Here is a 16,190-nt window from a genome sequence, read left to right on the forward strand (position 1 = left end):
TGAAGGTGAGAGTGCTACCCACTGAGCCACAGCTGATGATGACCAAACAACTATAATAAGTAAAATATTGCAAATGCTGGCAATCTGAAACAAAATGGAAAATGAAAACTCCCTACGAATCAGTCAGCATCTGAGGAGAGAATGAATAGTTGATACTTTGGGCGTGTCCTTTATCAGAAGCGAGTAGCTAGCCTGCTGATAATGAGACCAATTCATAACTCAGTCACTGAGCTCTGTCAGGTGACAGGAGTGGTCTCCAGGTCACCAGGGTGCAAGGAACCTTCCGGATGTGTTGTACTGCCGGATTTGCGTTGCTGCAGAGTGATTCTGGAGGTGATGGTATAACTCTGGTCATGTCCTGGCCTGATTCTGGGTGGGATCATGGGGAGACTATCTCACGCCATTTGGGCTTGTCGCTGTCTGGAGTATAACTCCAGTGCAACATCAAACCAGGTCTGAAAAGTGCGGAGTGATCTATATGGTGTTTGCATATTGGTAACTGAACAGTAGAGGGCCCTTAATGGCAGTAAGCGCGCTCTAGCAATTAGACTCCAAGGTCTCTCTTGTATTACTTTTATTATTCATTGACCGGATATTCTGGAGGGTCTGAAAATAAAAGCATCTAGTTATTACACAATATGAGTGTTTATTTGAACATAGCACGAGGGAGAGGAAAGTGGGATCTGGGAGTTCTTGCACTCCTGTGAGGAGTTTATTTTGAGCTCCACCTCGCAACACATTTAACATTTACTGTCTGTGAGTTGGGCTCCATGTAGTCATACAGCTTTCTCCTTGCCCCGAGAGTTCAGTTCAGAGCCAAGCAGTGGGAATCAGCTACTGCCAGGCTAGTGTAAAGTCTGTACCTCCCAGTCTCAGACTGTAAGCCTTTGGCTCCAATGGACATTGAGTGCTTTGGGCAAAGAACACACCAGGCTGATATATTGCACATTGCGTATGCTCTTCACCAGTCATCCTGATCTGTCACCATTTTGCATCCTATTTGTGATTTATTGATGGAATTTTATTAAAGAAAATATTAAATGTCAACATAATTAACCATTTCTATTGAAAAGTGTAAAAATCCATGGGAAAAACTTTTAAGCGGGTTGGAGCTGGACCTTTGCAGGTCTGCGAATAGCCTGAGTCGATGTATAATTTTGATCTATCAACTCACTCGTTGAATCTGTTCCCAGTCTAGGCTAATCTGGATCTAAGAAGATTGATGTCAAAACTGATCGCTCCTCTTGCTCAGCTCAGATTGTTTGTTAAGTATCATCAGAACTCTGGTACCCGTGACCTCTGACATGTGTAAGTCATGGGTTTTCAAATGGGGTCCAATGGAGTTAGCAGATCCCTGGCCTTCTGGGCTAGGCGGTATTTACAAAGGTGTCCCCGGGAGTGTGTCATTATTTACAGGGGGTCCCCGGGAGAGTGTCAGTATTTACAGGGGGTCCCCAGGAGTGTGTCAGTATTTACAGGAGGTCCCCAGGAGTGTGTCGGTGTTTACAGGGGTCCCCGGGATTGTGTCAATATTTACAGGGGGTCCCCGGGTGTGTGTCGGTGTTTACAGGGAGTGTGTCAGTATTTATAGGGGGTCCCCGGGAGTGTGTCGGTGTTTACAGGGAGTGTGTCGGTATTTAAAGGAGGTTCCCGGGAGTGTGTCAGTATTTACAGGCGGTCTCCGGGAGTGTGTCAGTAATTACGGGGGGTTCCCGGGAGTGTGTCAGTAATTACGGGGGGTTCCCGGGAGTGTGTCAGTAATTACAGGGGTTCCCCGGGAGTGTGTCGGTATTTACAGGGGGTCCCCGGGTGTGTGTCGGTGTTTACAGGGGATCCCCGAGAGTGTGTCAGTATTTACAGGGGGTCCCGGGAGTGCGTCAGTATTTACAGGGGGTCCCTGGGAGTGTGTCAGTATTTAAAGGAGGTTCCCGGGAGTGTGTCAGTGTTTACAGGGGGTCCCCGGGAGTGTGTCGGTATTTACAGGAGGTTCCTGGGAGTGTGTCGGTATTTACAGGGGGTCCCCGGGTGTGTGTCGGTGTTTACAGGGAGTGTGTCGGTATTTACAGGAGGTTCCCGGGAGTGTGTCAGTGTTTACAGGGGGTCCCCGGGAGTGTGTCAGTATTTACAGGAGGTTCCCGGGAGTGTGTCAGTGTTTACAGGGGGTCCCCGGGAGTGTGTCAGTATTTACAGGGGATCTCCGGGAGTGTGTCGGTATTTACAGGAGGTTCCTGGGAGTGTGTCGGTATTTACAGGGGGTCCCTGGGTGTGTGTCGGTGTTTACAGGGAGTGTGTCAGTATTTACAGGGAGTCCCCGGGAGTGTGTCAGTATTTACAGGGGGTCTCCGGGAGTGTGTCGGTGTTTACAGGGAGTGTGTCAGTATTTACAGGGAGTCCCCGGGAGTGTGTCAGTATTTACAGGGGGTCTCCGGGAGTGTGTCGGTGTTTACAGGGAGTGTGTCAGTATTTACAGGGGGTCCCCGGGAGTGTGTCGGTGTTTACAGGGGGTCCCCGGGAGTGTGTCGGTATTTACAGGGGATCTCCGGGAGTGTGTTGGTATTTACAGGAGGTTCCTGGGAGTGCGTCAGTATTTACAGGGGGTCCCCGGGAGTGTGTCGGTGTTTACAGGGAGTGTGTCGGTATTTAAAGGAGGTTCCCGGGAGTGTGTCAGTATTTACAGGGGGTCTCCGGGAGTGTGTCGGTATTTACAGGGGGTCCCCGGGAGTGTGTCAGTATTTACAGGGGGTCCCCGGGAGTGTGTCGGTGTTTACAGGGAGTGTGTCAGTATTTACAGGGGGTCCCGGGAGTGCGTCAGTATTTATAGGGGGTCCCCGGGAGTGTGTCAGTATTTACAGGCGGTCTCCGGGAGTGTGTCGGTGTTTACAGGGAGTGTGTCAGTATTTTACAGGGGGTCTCCGGGAGTGTGTCGGTGTTTACAGGGAGTGTGTCAATATTTACAGGGGATCCCCGGGAGTGTGTCAGTGTTTACAGGGGGTCCCCGGGTGTGTGTCGGTGTTTATAGGGAGTGTGTCAGTGTTTACAGGGGGTCCCCGGGAGTGTGTCGGTGTTTACAGGGAGTCCCCGGGAGTGTGTCGGTGTTTACAGGGGATCTCCGGGGGTGTGTCGGTATTTACAGGAGGTTCCCGGGAGTGTGTCGGTGTTTACAGGCGGTCTCTGGGAGTGTGTCAGTAATTACGGTGCGGTTCCCGGGAGTGTGTCAGTGTTTACAGGGGCTCCCCGGGAGTGTGTCAGTATTTACAGGGGATCTCCGGGAGTGTGTCGGTATTTACAGGAGGTTCCCGGGAGTGTGTCAGTGTTTACAGGGGGTCCCCGGGAGTGTGTCAGTATTTACAGGGGATCTCCGGGAGTGTGTCGGTATTTACAGGAGGTTCCTGGGAGTGTGTCGGTATTTACAGGGGGTCCCTGGGTGTGTGTCGGTGTTTACAGGGAGTGTGTCAGTATTTACAGGGAGTCCCCGGGAGTGTGTCAGTATTTACAGGGGGTCTCCGGGAGTGTGTCGGTGTTTACAGGGAGTGTGTCAGTATTTACAGGGGGTCCCCGGGAGTGTGTCGGTGTTTACAGGGGGTCCCCGGGAGTGTGTCGGTGTTTACAGGGAGTGTGTCAGTATTTACAGGGAGTCCCTGGGAGTGTGTCAGTATTTACAGGGGATCTCCGGGAGTGCGTCAGTATTTACAGGGGGTCCCGGGAGTGCGTCAGTATTTATAGGGGGTCCCCGGGAGTGTGTCAGTATTTACAGGCGGTCTCCGGGAGTGTGTCAGTATTTTACAGGGGGTCTCCGGGAGTGTGTCGGTGTTTACAGGGAGTGTGTCAATATTTACAGGGGATCCCCGGGAGTGTGTCAGTGTTTACAGGGGGTCCCCGGGTGTGTGTCGGTGTTTATAGGGAGTGTGTCAGTGTTTACAGGGGGTCCCCGGGAGTGTGTCGGTGTTTACAGGGAGTCCCCGGGAGTGTGTCGGTGTTTACAGGGGATCTCCGGGGGTGTGTCGGTATTTACAGGAGGTTCCCGGGAGTGTGTCGGTGTTTACAGGCGGTCTCTGGGAGTGTGTCAGTAATTACGGTGCGGTTCCCGGGAGTGTGTCGGTGTTTACAGGGGAGTCCCCGGGAGTGTGTCGGTGTTTACAGGGGAGTCCCCGGGAGTGTGTCGGTGTTTACAGGGGGTCTCCGGGAGTGTGTGTCACTGTTCTTCTGGGGGTCGGGGTCGGGGTTGGACATGGTGAATTTCCTCTGAATCCTATGGGTGTAAATTTAGCCTCACTCGCCGGGTGGGAACCCCCCTGGATTTGGCGGAATGCTGGTTTTCCACCCCGACCGATATTATCAATCAGACGGGATGTAAAACCTGCGTTGTGCCTGATCCAGTCAGTTTCCTGCCGGATGGGTTAGTTAAAATTGGCCCCGTGTGTAAGTAAATTGTAAACCCAGGCTTTTAAACTTTTGGGATAGAAATGTGATGCACACATTGTGACAGAAAGTCAATAATTAGAAATTGCAGAAAGTGTAAGGGCAAAAGCAACGAATGAACATGGAATTATTTTAACAAGTGAATAAGATAAGTGTGACATTGTGGGTGAATCTTAATTACGATGATACCAAATGGAGCGAAGGAACATGAAGGGAAGGACTGTGTATGGAGAGAAAGACTTACATTCTATATCACAACCTCAGGACTTCTCACAGAGCTTCACACTCAATGAAGTACTTTTGAAGAGTAGTCACTGTTGTGATGTAGGCAGAAGAAGCCATTCTGTGGCTGATATTGGCAGTGGCCCTGGGAAAGACTGCAGACAGTCTCATTAGATTTCATATTGTGGGACCAAGAGACATCAAATCGATTCACTAGATGTAAGGAATACCTATTTCCAAACAATTAACTTTGAGATGTGTGGGGCGGGGGAGCCTAATAAGGATGGAATGCTTTTCCAGGGTTGCAATGGAGAGAATGTAAGTTAAATATCTCTAGAAATAACACATTTATACATCAACCTAGAGCTAAATGGGAAAAGAGACAATACAGAAAATCTCTCAGGTTTTGGGAAACTGAAAGGAGAAAGAGTGGAGAAAGTGAAACAAGAGTCCGAGTGCTCAACCACAGGGTTGGAATTAGCAAAAGTTAAAGGCACGGCAAATTACATTAAATAAATGTTGAGGTAAAGTGGGATTAGAAAATGCAATTAAGAGTTTTTTTGATATATATATAAATAGATAGATGAGAGAGAAGGAAAAAGTAAATGGGCTCCTTAAAGAGAAGAGCTGAAATTGGGGAGGACGAGATAAGATGGGGGAAGCCCATGAGTGTTTGTTTTTTATTTCCGAGTTTCACCTGTTTCCCGTTGTTGGGAGGAGTTTGAAGGAAATGCTTCCGAGCTTCTCAAGGTTGCTGAGATAAAGTGTTCACAGGACCACATGACAACCACCCAAGAATGCTGGAGAATCAAAGGCTGCGAGGGAGCGGTACCTCATCACTCGAGAGGAGACAGTGGTTGCAGAAAGGGAACGATGGTTTGGGGTGTGCTGGGCCCCATTGCCACCTCGGCCAATAACTGTATGCTTGCCTCACGCAGGCTGCTGGAGATTCCCTGGATAATGTCCTTCTCATTCTGTTTCCACTGTGACATCCGGTTACAAGGGATGGGTGCAGCAAAATCCCAGCTCCACTGACATTGGACAGAGGCCCTGCCTCCAACCCTCCCCTACCCACCTTGCCAAGATGATCATTGGTCTTTGGGACTGCAGTCTTGTCCGACACAGTTCCTGGGAATGTTGTGCCATTATTTCATCCCATGTGAATTGTTTCATCCACACAGTCCAGCTGGGTGCGGAAAGTGTGTCAAGACGTGGAGGGCAGCCGTGGTCACTCACACAGTGGCCATTCCAAACCATCCGACACGGAACATTGAAAGAAATGCAATCAGTCCAATTGCTTTGAGGAGAAAATTAAATGGATTGCAGCCCCAAAGACAGCTGTGAAAAAACACTAAATCAGAAAACAATTTAATGAAAAATAAATGGTACTGCTGACACACCAAGAACACACTCGCGCACACACACACACCCAATAACCATCACAAGTAATTTGCTTTTTATTTGTATAGAACAAAATTTACAAAGCCATTCATACATGATCTACTGACTTCAAAAATTGAGAATATTCAAAATACACTTTACCCCACTTCATTCTTGAATATTTACAAGTATTTACAGGAAAATGCTAGATTTTTTTGTAAATTAAAAATGATGCCATGCGGCGTTTGACGTTATATGGAGGTCCCGTGGGAGGGCTCCATGGCTTCCGGGAGCCCCCCAGGGCCTGACACAGACTGGAAGGACATAGGGATTGGAGCTTTGACTGGGCTTTGGCGGAAGAGTCCTCCGTTTGGTGATCGATGCTTGCACTGGATAGAGGGCAGCGTGGCGGAACTGCTGAGAGGCAGAGACAGGTTGGTGCTGGCCAAAGAGGAAAGCTTCCTACTTATGCCATGAGTCTGTTCCGGTAAAAAAGTGCTGACTGAGATCTGGGTGTTCTGGTAATCCCGCACAGGCTCCATGCTCTGGCTGGTCTGCATGCTGCCAATATCCAGCGCCGAGATCTCGATCGATGCAGCCGAGATCTGCTTGTGGGCCATGTCATCATCCATTAAACTGTTCATCCGGCGGTGCACCTGCTCCAGATTCACCTCTTTATCCTAAACAAGAGATATTCCATTAGACTGGCAGAGAGAGATAAGGGGGGGGAGGGGGAGAGAGAGCAAAACCTGGATCTGCTAGAGTCATTGTCAGACCTGGGCCCTGACAAAAGAACTTTGCTGGAACACTAAAACCCCAAAGATCCAGACATCAGGGACCCAGAATAAACTTCACATTAGGAGCAAATTACACATACTTAGCCAAATGAAAATTTCCCATAGAACTGATTTTTAAGCCTGTGAATGAACTGAAAGAGAAAGCAAAAAGGGTGCCATTAAAAAGTCAATCCAAATAGAAATTCCAATTGGCATTTAGCTCAAAATTTTTTAATCAGTTATTGAACCAATTGCACTTTATGGCAGTGAGGTGTGGGGTCCACTAACACAACAAGAATTTACAAAATGGGACAAACATCCAATTGAGATCCTACATGCAGAATTCTGTAAAAGTATCTTCCGGACTCAGAGGAAAACCGCAAACAATGCATGCAGGGCAGAACTAGGCCAATATCCACTATTAATTAATATCCAAAAAAGAGCCATCAAATTTTGGAAACACCTAAAAATGAGCAACCCCCACTGCTATCATTACAAAGCCCTGAAATGCCAAGAGATGATTATAGAGAAGAGTCCCCTCAGTCAACTCGTCCTGGGACTCAGTGAAGTAACTACTAACACTAGTAATAATAATCAGCCCCAGGACAGTGACGTCCTAGCACAGAGAATTCGACCCAACACAATTATTACTAAACAAAAAGAAAAATATTTGACCTATTCGACAAAAACCCAAAACAAACTCGATTGCTATTTGGCCCTAAACAGACAATACACCATGGCTGAATACCTGACCATGGTAAAAGATAGCAAACTGAGAAAAACCTTGACAATGTACAGACTTGGTGAACATACTGGCCATCGAAAAAGGCAGACACAGGCAGACCTGGCTGCCCAGAGAGGACAGGATATGCTCTCACTGCAGTCAGGGAGATAGAGATGCACTTCCTCACAACTTGTGGAAACTATCAGGACATAAGGGGGAATTTCTACCCAAAATTCATAAAAATATGCCCTGAATTCAAAAATTTGAATGACCACCAAAAACTCCCATATCTATTAGGGGAACAGAGAAAATGCGTAACTTTAGCAGCAAACTATGTTACAGCTTGCCATAAGCAGAGGGACAACCAGTGACCATTAAATCTAAGAAAAGATTATATGTATATGTGTGTATATTTATGTATACATGGGTATATTTGTCTATACACTGTATGTCTAGATCTGTGTTTAGGTGTTCAATCATTCATGTTTTTCTGTGCATTGGCAACATAAGATGTATCTTGTCATCATGCCAATAAAGCAATTTGAATTGAATTGAGAGGGAAGGAAGTAGGGAGGAGAGAGAGATGGAGAGGGAGGAGGAGAGAGGGGGGAAGGGAGTGGGAGGAGGAGGGGAGAGGGGGGAGAGAGACGGACAGGGAGGGAGGGAGAGACAGACAGGGAGGGAGAGACAAGGGGGGGGGGAGACAGGGAGGAGGGAGAGACAGGGAGGGAGGGAGAGACAGGGAGGGAGGGGGAGACAGGGAGGGAGGGGAGAGAGAGAGAGGGAGGGAGGGGCTGATCGGGGCGGGGGGCGCAGGAAGTCTCTGGCCTTGACCGAGTTGCCTCATTCCTATCTTGCCCACTCTGAGGCTGTTCCTGGACTACAAACACTGGAAGGTGAGAGCCCTGCTTCGCTCCAAGGGACACGCCCTGGAACTCCTGAAGCAACATAAAGAAGGCTGGACCTGGGGGTCTCCCTACCTCCTGATTTTTGCGGCAGGGAACAGATGGTTCCTGCGGGGTGCGTTAAACATCAGCCCTCTGTCTGTTCTTGAACCTAGAAGTTTTGGGTCAAACATACGAGAACTGCACAAGTCCACGAGCTTGTGTCGACAACACCCGGCTCCGATGGGCTGTTGATGGAATCCCCCTTTCACCCCATGCATGCAGGCCTGCTCGCTGGGGCCTCTGGACAGTGAGTCTTACCTCCTTGGGTGTTTCTTGGTGGCATCGATTGCTGTTCCACCAGATTTCCAAGGCTGCCACAAGGCAGGCGAGGAGAAGTCCCGCTGCCAGGATACAGAAAACGCCGGCAAAGCTCTGGAGTTTCAGCGCCTGCCCATCCGGCTGCCCGTTGGCGTGACTCTTCAGATTACATCGACCCATCTTTGGCCACCACTTCTGCTTGAACACGTCCAGGTCGCCAGTGTCCTGCAGCTCTAGAATCCTGAGACCAATCGAAGTAAGATTGGTTATAGAGACAGGAGGATTTAACTCTTCAACAACCCGCACCGCAGAACACGAGAACTTTTAGCAACAGTTCCACCGACAACCCTTCCTCAATATCAATGTACCCGAGAGTGTCTTGAACCCATTTATATGTCACGGTTTGTTATCATTCCCCAGTATCTTATTCCACAACTCGGTGCAGGATTAGGTTCCGCCAGATTGCTCCTCTTATTCCTAAATTGCTATTTGAACTCGTCACATTGTAAACTATTTGTCTGAATCCATTTCTTGAAAATGAATCCACCGCCCGGAAGCTCTCCTTGTTACCCAGCGAGAATCATCTTCAATAAACCCCCTTCTGGAGAGCAACACCAGGGCGTAAATGTCCTCGGGGTTTTAACTGGGTTTCCGCCAAACTTCTGACGACTTTACAGCAGGAGCTTGCAGGAAATTCCTGGTGCAATGGACTAGTTTTGTACATCAGGCCACAGGGGGTCTGAGCAGCTCCTCCTACACTAACAATGCCATGTCCTTCCGCTTTGAACTCTCTCCCGCTGCTCCAACTCTTTTTGCCCGTGTTTTTACCACAGCCAATCCCCATCCTGCGTTTCACAGATTCCTCCCCATGTTGGATCGTTCTGTGCCACTGCCCGAGAGTAATTTCTAACCGTGCTTCAAACTAGGAGACCCGTAATCCAGACAGTACTTGCGAGCGAGTAGATGATGTAAGCAGAGGCTGAACTGCTGCAGTTAAAGTTTAATTCCTTCTTCATTTAATCAAAGATTACAGAAAATCCTAAATCAAGATGGTCACGCACATTATATTTTCTCTATCGTTAGTCAATTCTCTGTGAGCATATTTTATAAAACATGCAGTGGGAACAGCAACAGATTCAGTTACCAGACACTGAGCCTGGTAGAATAAGTTACTGGAAATGTATAAATGGATGATTTATCCATCATGGTCAGATTTTATTTCCCCATGAGGGAATTTATTGCTTAAATAAGCTTTATAGTGATATCATCATTCTTCTGTACATTCTTTCACAAATCAAACTGACATTTACTTTTAAAATGTTAGGACCCAAATTCTCTCACCGAGTGCATAACACAGAAGGATTACCACTCTTGGAGCACTCTGCAAAGCTCTGGTCTCCATATTACAAAACGATAAAGAGGCATTGGACGAGGTGCAAATTATTTTTACCAGGATGATACCAGAACTGAGAGATTACAACTATCAGGACAGATTGAACAGGCGGGGGCTCGTTTCTCTAGAAAAGAGAAGACTGAGGGGTGACCTGATCGAGGTCTTGAAGATTATAAAAAGGGTTTGACAGGGTAGATATAGAGAAGATGTTTCCACTTGTGGGTGAGACCCAGAACTAGGGGCCATAAATATAAGATAGTCACTAATAAATCCAATAGGGAATTCAGAAGAATCTTCTTTACCCAGAGAGTGGTGAGAATGTGGAACTCGCTACCACAGGGAGTGGTTGAGGCGAATAGTATAGATGCATTTAAGGGGAGGCTAGGCAAGCGTACGAGGGAGAAGGGAATTGGAAGGATATGTTGATAGGATGAGATGAAGAGGGGTGGGAGGAGGCTGCTGGTCCGTGGGGGTCCTCACGATAGGGATGGTGGGGGCGGGGGGAGAGGGGCAAGAACGAGGCAGGGAAGGCTTGACCTTTGCTTGTGGGACCTGGCGGAGAACTCTTGCTCATCCTGTCCCTACAAGGGCAGTGAAAGAAAAATTTAAAACATCTTTTTGGGGCCTGTTCTGTCCCCGATCCCCTTCTCCGCTGGGGTTGGGCTGCTGGGAAACTCGCTGCTGCTTCCCGCTCATCATCAGGACACGGTATGTTGAAAAGGACCCTGCCGGCTTTGGGCGGCTGTCCTTGCACCTGCTTAGTGGGAGCAGATTAAAACCACGACTGATCAGCTCCCTGGCAGGTAGGCTCTCCTTAGAGCAGAAAAGGTTAAGGGGAGATTTGATACAGGTGTTCAAAATCATGAAGGGTTATGACAGAGTAAATAAGGAGAAACTGTTTCCAGTGGCAGGAGGGTCGGTAACCAGAGGACAGAGTTAAGGTGATTGGCAAAAGAACCAGAGGCGAGATGGGGAAACATTATTTTTACGCAGCGAGCTGTTGTGGTCTGGAATGCGTTACCTGAAAGGGCGGTGGAAGCAGATTCAATAGTAACTTTCAAAAGGGAATTGCCTTGAACAAGAAATATTTGCAGGGCTCTGGGGAAAGAGCAGGGGAGTGGGACTAACTGGAGAGCTCTTTCAAAGAGCTGGCACAGGCTCGATGGGCTGAATGGCCTCCTTCTGGGCTGTATCATTCTATGATTCTAAGTAACCAGGGTGATATTAACTGCAGGGCGCGAAGGCTTAAAATCATCCATAAATATGGATGAGGTCGGACATTTGACCCAGTTCACTTCATCCATCCGGAACCACAGCAGGTCACGAGAAAGATTATACATGATCTATGATGTAAGAAAACTATTTGGTCTAAGCGTTAAACAAAGCTTTAATCAACTGTTTTACAACATGGAGATCCAGTTGTGTCCTTCACTAGTTCCTGTTAAAGAATGTCCTGCGCAAGCTGGGCCCATGCCGAGTATTTATACTCTCCATGGACAGCGCCACCCGCAGGCCGCTCATGTATTATTTCATAAGTCTTTCTTTCATGAATGACTGATTCATGTCAATCTATAAACAAGGACTCACACCAACGGTTCATTGTAATACTAAGAAACTTAAGGGCTCAAAAAGAAAGAGAAGTGGAGTCGTTCCTTACCTCTGGGAGAAGAGGTCCCTGTAGGGACTTCCGTGCTGCAGTGCAATCCCATAACCTTTGCTGCTGATACTGTTCCCAACCACTGTCAGGGAGCAGTCCTCATCAGTCAGTGCTGTGTATTCCACCACTGCCATATCCCACAGGAAAGCATATGTCCCTGTCTTTATCTGTAGACACAGAGAGAATGGAACTACAATTACTGGGCCAGTCTGGAGCAGAATGTCTACACCATGTACTATTAACCGAGCCATACCTGAGAGTGCAACAGGCAGGGATTAAAGAGAATCTTTCAGGAGAAATTAAACAGAGCGCAGAATGATATCATCCTCGGGTGAATCAGTTTTCTTTTCTACTGTAGGAGGCTGTGGATCTGTGCAGTTATGATTTATAAATTACTGTCATTCAAAGGGTTTAATGCAATTATCTCAGACATGAAGGGGGAGAAATTCCCTTCCTTTGTGCCTCCCGTGGGGGGCGCTATCGGGGCACCAAGGCCTTTTCGCCCGGGTGCAGCGCTGATCTCGCCGCCCGCCAAATTCAGCGGGAGGTTAGCGGCGGCGCGACGGAGTTGCGGCCCAATCTCCTGCACCCAGAGATCATGACGTCATCTCCGGGCACCCCTTGGCCCCTGCAGCAGCGCCGAGCGATGGTGGTGATGCTGCAGGGGTCACGAGCAGGGCAAGCCCTGAAAAAAGTCGGATTTGTAAAAAACTTTTTCTTGTGCCTCCTGACGCGGGTCTGGGCCGCGATCGGTCTGCTTGAGAGCCGGGCTGATCGCACAGCACCCCTGCTCCCCGGTGCTCCAGGTAAGTTAAAAACTGCAGAGTTTGCAGCGTGGGGCCCTTCCCTTTAATTTAGGGAAGAGCCCCTGCAACGCAGCAGTGATAGTAAGTAACGGAGGGTGATAGTGAGTAATGGAGAGTGACAGTGAGTAACGGAGGGTGACAGTGAGTAACGGAGGGTGATAGTGAGTAATGGAGAGTGACAGTGAGTAACGGAGAGTGATAGTGAGTAACGGAGGGTGACAGTGAGTAACGGAGAGTGACAGTGAGTAACGGAGAGTGACAGTGAGTAACGGAGGGTGACAGTGAGTAACGGAGGGTGACAGTGAGTAACGGAGGGTGACAGTGAGTAACGGAGAGTGACAGTGAGTAACGGAGGGTGACAGTGAGTAACGGAGGGTGACAGTGAGTAACGGAGGGTGACAGTGAGTAACGGAGAGTGATAGTAACGGAGGGTGACAGTGAGTAACGGAGGGTGACAGTGAGTAACGGAGAGTGACAGTGAGTAACGGAGAGTGACAGTGAGTAACGGAGGGTGACAGTGAGTAACGGAGAGTGATAGTGAGTAACGGAGGGTGACAGTGAGTAACGGAGAGTGACAGTGAGTAACGGAGAGTGACAGTGAGTAACGGAGAGAGACAGTGAGTAACGGAGGGTGACAGTGAGTAACGGAGGGTGACAGTGAGTAACGGAGGGTGACAGTGAGTAACGGAGGGTGACAGTGAGTAACGGAGAGTGATAGTGAGTAACGGAGGGTGACAGTGAGTAATGGAGGGTGATAGTGAGTAACGGAGAAAGACAGTGAGTAACGGAGGGTGACAGTGAGTAACGGAGCGTGACAGTGAGTAACGGAGGGTGATAGTAACAGAGGGGAATAGTGAGTAACGGAGAGTGATAGTGAGTAACGGAGGGTGACAGTGAGTAACGGAGAGTGACAGAGTAACAGAGGGTGACAGTGAGTAACGGAGGGTGACAGTGAGTAACGGAGCGTGACAGTGAGTAACGGAGAGTGACAGTGAGTAACGGAGGGTGATAGTGAGTAACGGAGAGTGATAGTAACAGAGGGGAATAGTGAGTAACGGAGAGTGACAGTGAGTAACGGAGGGTGACAGTGAGTAACGGAGAGTGACAGTGTGTAACGGAGAGTGACAGTGAGTAACGGAGGGTGACAGTGAGTAACGGAGGGTGACAGTGAGTAACGGAGGGTGATAGGGAGTAACGGAAAGTGATAGGGAGTAACGGAGAGTGATAGTGAGTAACAGAGGGTAATAGTAACAGAGGAGAATAGTGAGTAACGGAGAGTGACAGTGAGTAACAGAGTGTGATGGTGAGTAACGGAGAGTGTCAGTGAGTAACGGCGAGTGAGAGTGAGTAATGGAGGGTGATAGTAACAGAGGGGAATAGTGAGTAACGGAGAGTGACAGTGAGTAACGGAGAGTGGCAGTGAGCAACGGAGGGTGACAGTGAGTAACGGAGAGTGACAGTGAGTAACGGAGAGTGATAGTGAGTAACGGAGGGTGAGAGTGAGTAACGGAGAGTGATAGTGAGTAACGGAGGGTGATAGTAACAGAGGGGAATAGTGAGTAACGGAGAGTGACAGTGAGTAACGGAGAGTGGCAGTGAGCAACGGAGGGTGACAGTGAGTAACGGAGAGTGACAGTGAGTAACGGAGAGTGACAGTGAGTAACGGAGCGTGACAGTGAGTAACGGAGGGTGATAGTAACAGAGGGGAATAGTGAGTAACGGAGAGTGATAGGGAGTAACGGAGGGTGATAGTAACAGAGGGTGATAGTGAGTAACGGAGAGTGATAGTGAGTAACGGAGAGTGATAGTGAGTAACGGAGAGTGATAGTGAGTAACAGAGGGGAATAGTGAGTAACGGAGAGTGATAGGGAGTAACGGAGAGTGATAGTAACGGCGAGTGATAGTGAGTAACGGAGAGTGATAGTGAGTAACGGAGAGTGACAGTGAGTAACGGAGGGTGACAGTGAGTAACGGAGAGTGACAGTGAGTAACGGAGGGTGACAGTGAGTAACGGAGGGTGACAGTGAGTAACGGAGGGCGAGTGAGTAATGGAGGGTGATAGTAACGGAGAGTGATAGTGAGTAACGGAGAGTGACAGTGAGTAACGGAGGGTGATAGGGAGTAACGGAGGGTGATAGTAACGGAGAGTGATAGGGAGTAACGGAGGGTGATAGTAACAGAGGGTGATAGTGAGTAACGGAGGGTGATAGTAACAGAGGGTGATAGTGAGTAACGGAGGGTGAGTAACGAAGGGTGACAGTGAGTAACGGAGAGTGATAGTGAGTAACGGAGAGTGATAGTAACAGAGGGTGATAGTGAGTAACGGAGGGTGAGTAACGGAGGGTGACAGTGAGTAACGGAGAGTGACAGTGAGTAACGGAGGGTGACAGTGAGTAACGGAGCGTGACAGTAACGGAGCGTGACAGTGAGTAACGGAGAGTGACAGTAACGAGAGTGACAGTGAGTAACGGAGAGTGACAGTAACAGAGAGTGACAGTGAGTAACGGAGAGTGATAGTGAGTAACGGAGGGTGGTAGTAACGGAGGTTGACAGTGAGTAACGGAGAGTGACAGTGAGTAACGGAGAGTGACAGTGAGTAACGGAGAGTGACAGTGAGTAATGGAGGGCGATAGTGAGTAACGGAGCGTGACAGTGAGTAACGGAGGGTGACAGTGAGTAACGGAGAGTGATAGTAACGGAGGGTGATAGTGAGTAATGGAGAGTGACAGTGAGTAACGGAGGGTGACAGTGAGTAACGGAGGGTGACAGTGAGTAATGGAGGGTGATAGTAACGGAGAGTGATAGTGAGTAACGGAGAGTGACAGTGAGTAACGGAGGGTGATAGGGAGTAACGGAGGGTGATAGTAACGGAGAGTGATAGGGAGTAACGGAGGGTGATAGTAACAGAGGGTGATAGTGAGTAACGGAGGGTGATAGTAACAGAGGGTGATAGTGAGTAACGGAGGGTGAGTAACGAAGGGTGACAGTGAGTAACGGAGAGTGATAGTGAGTAACGGAGAGTGATAGTGAGTAACGGAGAGTGATAGTAACAGAGGGTGATAGTGAGTAACGGAGGGTGAGTAACGGAGGGTGACAGTGAGTAACGGAGCGTGACTGAGTAACGGAGAGTGACAGTGAGTAACGGAGGGTGACAGTGAGTAACGGAGGGTGACAGTGAGTAACGGAGCGTGACAGTGAGTAACAGAGTGACAGTAACGAGAGTGACAGTGAGTAACGGAGAGTGACAGTAACAGAGAGTGACAGTGAGTAACGGAGAGTGATAGTGAGTAACGGAGGGTGGTAGTAACGGAGGTTGACAGTGAGTAACGGAGAGTGACAGTGAGTAACGGAGAGTGACAGTGAGTAACGGAGAGTGACAGTGAGTAACGGAGAGTGACAGTGAGTAACGGAGCATGACAGTAACGGAGCGTGACAGTGAGTAACGGAGAGTGACAGTAACGAGAGTGACAGTGAGTAACGGAGAGTGACAGTAACAGAGAGTGACAGTGAGTAACGGAGAGTGATAGTGAGTAACGGAGGGTGGTAGTAACGGAGGTTGACAGTGAGTAACGGAGAGTGACAGTGAGTAACGGAGAGTGACAGTGAGT

The 16,190-nt window shown here is 48.8% G+C and overlaps 1 protein-coding gene and 1 long non-coding RNA gene across 3 annotated transcripts in view; one reads left to right on the forward strand and one right to left on the reverse strand.

The window, feature by feature from the left end:
• Window positions 1–6,028, forward strand: part of LOC147098707 (uncharacterized) — a 47,724-nt gene extending 41,696 nt beyond the window's left edge. The window contains exons 3-4 of the long non-coding RNA XR_015074223.1: window positions 1,194–1,308; window positions 5,823–6,028. This is a non-coding gene — a long non-coding RNA (uncharacterized LOC147098707). The remainder of the gene's footprint in view (window positions 1–1,193; window positions 1,309–5,822) is intronic.
• A 52-nt stretch (window positions 6,029–6,080) lies between these two features.
• The window catches only part of LOC147098708 (glutamate receptor ionotropic, delta-1-like), a 563,200-nt gene continuing 553,090 nt past the window's right edge, over window positions 6,081–16,190 (reverse strand). For both annotated transcript variants that reach the window (XM_085970762.1, XM_085970761.1), the window contains exons 12-14: window positions 11,777–11,943; window positions 8,727–8,967; window positions 6,081–6,701 (exon numbers count right to left, since the gene is read on the reverse strand). In XM_085970762.1, the coding sequence (XP_085826888.1) occupies window positions 6,273–6,701; window positions 8,727–8,967; window positions 11,777–11,943 (837 nt within the window). In that variant the 3' untranslated portion in view covers window positions 6,081–6,272. The remainder of the gene's footprint in view (window positions 6,702–8,726; window positions 8,968–11,776; window positions 11,944–16,190) is intronic.

The sequence above is a fragment of the Somniosus microcephalus genome, chromosome 29, assembly GCF_052327205.1.
Source record: "Somniosus microcephalus isolate GS21.2 chromosome 29, FLI_Smic_1.0, whole genome shotgun sequence".
Lineage (NCBI taxonomy): Eukaryota > Metazoa > Chordata > Chondrichthyes > Squaliformes > Somniosidae > Somniosus > Somniosus microcephalus.